The 5,000-nt window shown below is 50.9% G+C and overlaps 1 protein-coding gene across 3 annotated transcripts in view; it reads right to left on the reverse strand.

Annotated features, from left to right (window-relative positions):
- LOC143112539 (protocadherin alpha-C2-like) overlaps positions 1–5,000 on the reverse strand; it is a 47,309-nt gene that overhangs the window by 20,959 nt on the left and 21,350 nt on the right. For 2 of the 3 annotated variants that reach the window (XM_076274804.1, XM_076274806.1), the window contains exon 1: positions 1,376–4,130. The exons of the other annotated variant lie outside the window; for it this stretch is intronic. In XM_076274804.1, the coding sequence (XP_076130919.1) occupies positions 1,376–3,889 (2,514 nt within the window). In that variant the 5' untranslated portion in view covers positions 3,890–4,130. Of the gene's footprint in view, positions 1–1,375; positions 4,131–5,000 lie in introns of those variants that run through there. 3 annotated transcript variants of the gene reach the window in all.

Raw genomic sequence — 5,000 nt, forward strand, 5'->3', positions numbered from 1 at the left:
GGGGAACCGACTACACACAGGGTTCTGTGTTGTGATGTGTGAAGGCATTTTTTTCACCTTCTAGGGGAGCCTGTAGTTTTTGAATGGTTTACGAGCACACGGATCCCAGAGGTGATCCACTCCCACAGGCTGTGCAGATTTATACACTATAAATAACTTCAGCTGGAGGATAAAGTTGAAATACTACCTTTTCAAAATGATTAGATTCCAAATGTTTATTTTTACTGAGCTTGGCTTAGTGAGACTATAGGTTGATTAACATACCTGTGTGATCAAATATGGGATATGGTGATTTTTGCAGGATGATGTTGGATATTTTGTCACTTCATAACACTAATAACCATGGCCTTAGGCAACAATGCCTTATCCTGCCTGTACAATCTACTCCCTTGGCCTACTACTGATAAGCTATGGCTTGTGGTTTGAACATCATTGGTGATAAGAGATATTAGTAGGTACCTATATTGTTACTGTAAATTGAGTTGTGTTTAATTATTTATATAGCTGATGACATCCATCTGCTCCTTATTTACAGACTTTAATATACATCAATATTCATCATCTAGTTTATTTGCATTGATGACTTTGGCCTTAAAGAGTAATCTGTAAATCAATCATTAGATTTTACAGGTCTATATTCAAGGCTTACATACACTCACTGTCTATGGAATCTGTTATTATTCATTACACATTTACATTTCCAAGGAGTCTTCTTTCATCTGCCTCAATACACAGGGCCAATACCTACATTCACAACAACTTTGATTGGCAATAACTGGTAGAGGTTACCATCTAATCCTTTAAAATATGTTCATATATTTCACATGTACTGGAAATATTAGCAGGAATATGGCTAGCTTGTGGGTTTTGTGAAGAAAAAAACCCTATTACACTGACAGAACTCTAGACAGGCGTGGAAACCTTCAAATCATTGTGGCTCAGAGTGACAGACTCCGCATAAGGTTTCCTCTGATATTTCCAGACACTGTCAAACAATAGCCTCGATTTCCTGATGAAAAACAAGCTCTCTCCATGTCATATAGCACCACGTTCCCCTTCTGCGCTGCCCACCTACTAGCTGTAAAAATTGGAACCTCAATAAGAAGTAGGGCAACAGCACTCAATATTTCTGACACAAAATGCTGTTTTGTAAACAACTGACAACACTAAACACCCTTTCGCCTCCAAACCATTTCCTGAGCCCTGAGCCTGTGCTTTAAATCAGACTTCAGGTAGACAGAGAGAAATATGTGTACTTCTAAAGGCACAATGCAGTTGCACATGTCTGAATAAGGAATCAGATATCTGACTGTGTGTGATTCAACTCTGAGTTGGTCTACTGAGTTGTTCTCTTTTGGGGGAGCAAAGGACGCACCTGTAGGGCAGCATCAGGTACGCTCAGTCTCCTCACAAAGCCGCTGCCGCCAGTGAAGAACCGCTCCGATCCCCAGGTGCCACTGATGGGCCGGCCCGTGTTGTAGAACATGAAGGTGTCACTGCCGGACGTGGCGGTCAGGCAGGTCTTGTAGCAGTAGGTCTTGGTCAGCGAGCCGTTGCCGCGCACCTCGATGTAGTGAGGCTCCACCTTGAGGTCGCGGCGGAGCACCACGTTGTTGTTGGGCTGTCCGGGGCCTCCCGCACCGGCGGCCGCCCCGATGGTCGCCGAGCCGCCGTCCTTGGGCGCCTTCTGCGAGACACAGCAGGGGGAGCAGGAGCCAGGCTGAGAGCAGTAGGCGTGGCAGCGGACGATGGCCAGCACCACCACGGTGACCAGGAAAACGAAGGTGGTGGCGCTGAGGGCCACGATCAGGTAGAGCGTGATGTTGGAGAAGCCCAGCGGGCCGTGCGGCCGGACGATGCGCTTGGGGTCAGGCAAGACCTTGGGCGGCGCCTCCAGGATGGCCACGTTGATGGTGGCGGTGGAGGAGCGCGGCGGCAGGCCGTGGTCGCGCACCAGAACGGTCAGGCTGAACGAGGTGGAGTTGTCCTCCAGGACGCGGCGCGTGGTCCGCACCTCGCCCGTGTGCTCGTGCACCTTGAACAAGTCCAGGTCAGACGCCTGCTCCAGAACATAGATGAGCCAGGCGTTGGGGCCGGCGTCAGCATCGTACGCCACCACCTTGGTCACCAGGGCGCCCGGGTCGGCGTTCTTCGGCACCGTCTCGGTGGAGCGCGTGCCGTTGGCCGGTGGGTTGATGATCTCCGGCGTGTGGTCATTCTGGTCCATCACGTAGATGTATACGGTGGCCACGCGGCTCAGTGGCGGGATGCCTCCGTCCTGCGCCTTGATCTGAAAGTGGAACTCGCGCAGTGACTCGTAATCGAAGGAGCGCAGGGCGTAGGCCACACCCGTGTCCGGCTTGATGGACACGTAGGAGGTGACGGGAATGCCGTGGTTGTTGTCGTTAAGGACGGTGTAGGTGATGCGGGCATTCTCGTTGACGTCCGAGTCCATGGCTTTGACGGTGCAGAGGGAGGCACCTGGGGCGTTGTTCTCAGGCACGTAGACAGTGTAGGAGGTCTGCTCGAATCTGGGGGGGTTGTCGTTGACGTCGGCCACGTCCACCTGGATGGTCTTCTGCGAGGAGAGGGGTGGCGTGCCTCCATCCGTCGCGCTCAGGGTCACGTTGTATGCCGCCGTCGTCTCGCGGTCCAAGAAGGCGGAGGTCACCAGGGTGTAGTAGTTGCGAAAGGACTTGATCTTGAATGGCAGGCCAGGCTGGATCTCCAGGCTCACTTGCTTGTTGGGGCCCGAGTCACGGTCCGTCACACTGATCAGCGCCACCACGGTGTCGGCACGGGCATCTTCGCGCACAGGGCTGGACAGCGAAGAGAGGACGATCTCGGGGACATTGTCGTTCACGTCCACCACCTCCACCACCACTTTGCAGTGGGCTGCAACAGCAGCAGGCCCTTTGTCCATGGCTTGGATGTACATCTCATAGGAGGTGGTGTCCTCGTAGTCCACGTTGCTCTTGACACGGATCTCTCCTGTGTTGGTGTCCATGGAGAACATCTGTCTGACCCTCTCGGGGGTGTAGCTACTAAACGAGTAGAACACCTCGCCATTTGTGCCCTCGTCGAGGTCCGTGGCATTGAGCTTGATCACTAACGTGTCCTTAGGCGAGTTCTCCAGCAGCTTGACTTTATACACGGAACTGTCAAACACAGGCACGTTGTCATTCGAATCCAGAACACGGACGTTAATTTTGGCGGTACCTGTCAAGGCCGGAGAGCCACCATCTGAGGCTGTCAATATTAACTCGTGGTAAGGCGTTTGCTCGCGATCCAGCGGCTTTTTGAGCACGAGCTCGATGTGCTTGCTGTTCAGGGATGGCTTGTTGGAATCAAGAGCAAAGTGCTCGTTTGGGCTGAGGCGATACTGTCGAACCGAGTTTGAACCCACATCAGGGTCTTGGGCGTGCTCGATGGGGAAACGAGATCCCGGCAACGCCGATTCTGTAATTTCTAACTGATATTCGTCCCTCGGGAATTGCGGCGCATTGTCATTTGCGTCCAGTATGTCCACCTCGACATTGTGTTCCTCAGACGGATTTTCAAGAAGCACTTCGAAATTCAAACGACAAGAACTGCTTGAATCACACAATGCCTCTCTGTCGATTCTGTCATTGACAAATAATCTTCCGCTCTTATTAATATCGAGATACCTCTTACCGTTGTTAGAGGTTACCTTAATCTTTCGGGTGGAGAGCTTTCGGATATCCAAACCCAAATCCTGTGCGATGTCACGTACAACTGCCCCATTTTCCAGTTCCTCTACAACTGAAAATTGTATCTCTCCAAAAGCAAGGCCACAAAATAATAGCAGTACCAAAAAAGAAAGAGGCACATTAATTTCTATGCAGTTACATTTACCGGCAAAAGCCATTGCAAGATCATCGGATCCGCAGACGGATTAAATACAGCTTCCCGTCTTCTTTAATTTGCAGAAAATTACCTCCGACCACAGCATCAAAGTAAACCGAGAGGTTTCCCATTTATGTGCAAAACGTGAAAGATATCCGTTCCGACTTTAGTGTACATGGATACCTCTCAGTCGCGTCCATATTTCCTTTGTCCGTGAAGTCTTTTTTTCCCTTCTCTCTCTCTCTGCGCGCCGCTGACGGGTGTGTTTCCCTTCCACTGGTGCTGCATATCTCTCGCGCGCGCTCGCTCCCTCTCTCTCTCCCTTGCTCTCTCTCACTGACTCCCACCCATCCCTACCTCACATCTAGCACCCCTCCCATTCTCGTTTCACCCCATCATTCTCCTCTCTTTCCACGGCTGAGTGTGATGGTGTGGTACCGAGCGGCGGGGGAGGGGTAGCTATAGCGTGCCCACATATACCAGGCAGCTTTTCAGCACCTCAGGAATGAAGACCGACCGAATTGGATGCTTTCAAGCGGTCTGCTCAGTGCATGGCCACGCGATACAGCGTACGGCACCTGCAGCTGCAGAGGCTTAAAAACAAAGACTGCGCTACTTGTTCCGTCTCAGCGGTTTAATCGCGGCAAATTTGGCGACACTCATTACTGCACCTCACATTTTAATACCGGCTCTGGAGCGCCCCGGCAAATTAGTGGCGGCCCCTTTTTGTCATTAAAGGCAATCTGCAGTTGCTCCCTGCTGTGAGACAAAAGCCTATAATGAATTATTAAATTTATTTTATGCAATTATATAGTGGCGACCTTAAGTTGTAAATGTTGGCAACATGGATATTTCTCCTTCGAGCCTCTTTTCCTCCGTGCTTATGCGGTACACCTCCTCAGCTGGTCGTGGCACGCCCGAGTTGGCGATCACGCGCACGCAGCCTTTTCCTCCAGAGTGAGCGCAGCGGCGCGACCCCCTGACTGACAGTTCGCTTATGAAGCCCAAAAGATTCCCACAATGTTCCATATTTCCCCCGGCGTTCTTGTTTGAGTGTCGAACAAGCAGGCTATTCTCCAAATCATCTTCATCATCTTCATCATCATCACAATATTTGTGTCAACGGTTAGACT

Source organism: Alosa pseudoharengus, unplaced genomic scaffold, assembly GCF_046254945.1.
Source record: "Alosa pseudoharengus isolate Yale_2024_CS ecotype anadromous, Long Island Sound unplaced genomic scaffold, YU_APseudo_1.1 YU_APseudo_1.1_scf_8, whole genome shotgun sequence".
In the NCBI taxonomy this organism is placed as follows: domain Eukaryota; kingdom Metazoa; phylum Chordata; class Actinopteri; order Clupeiformes; family Clupeidae; genus Alosa; species Alosa pseudoharengus.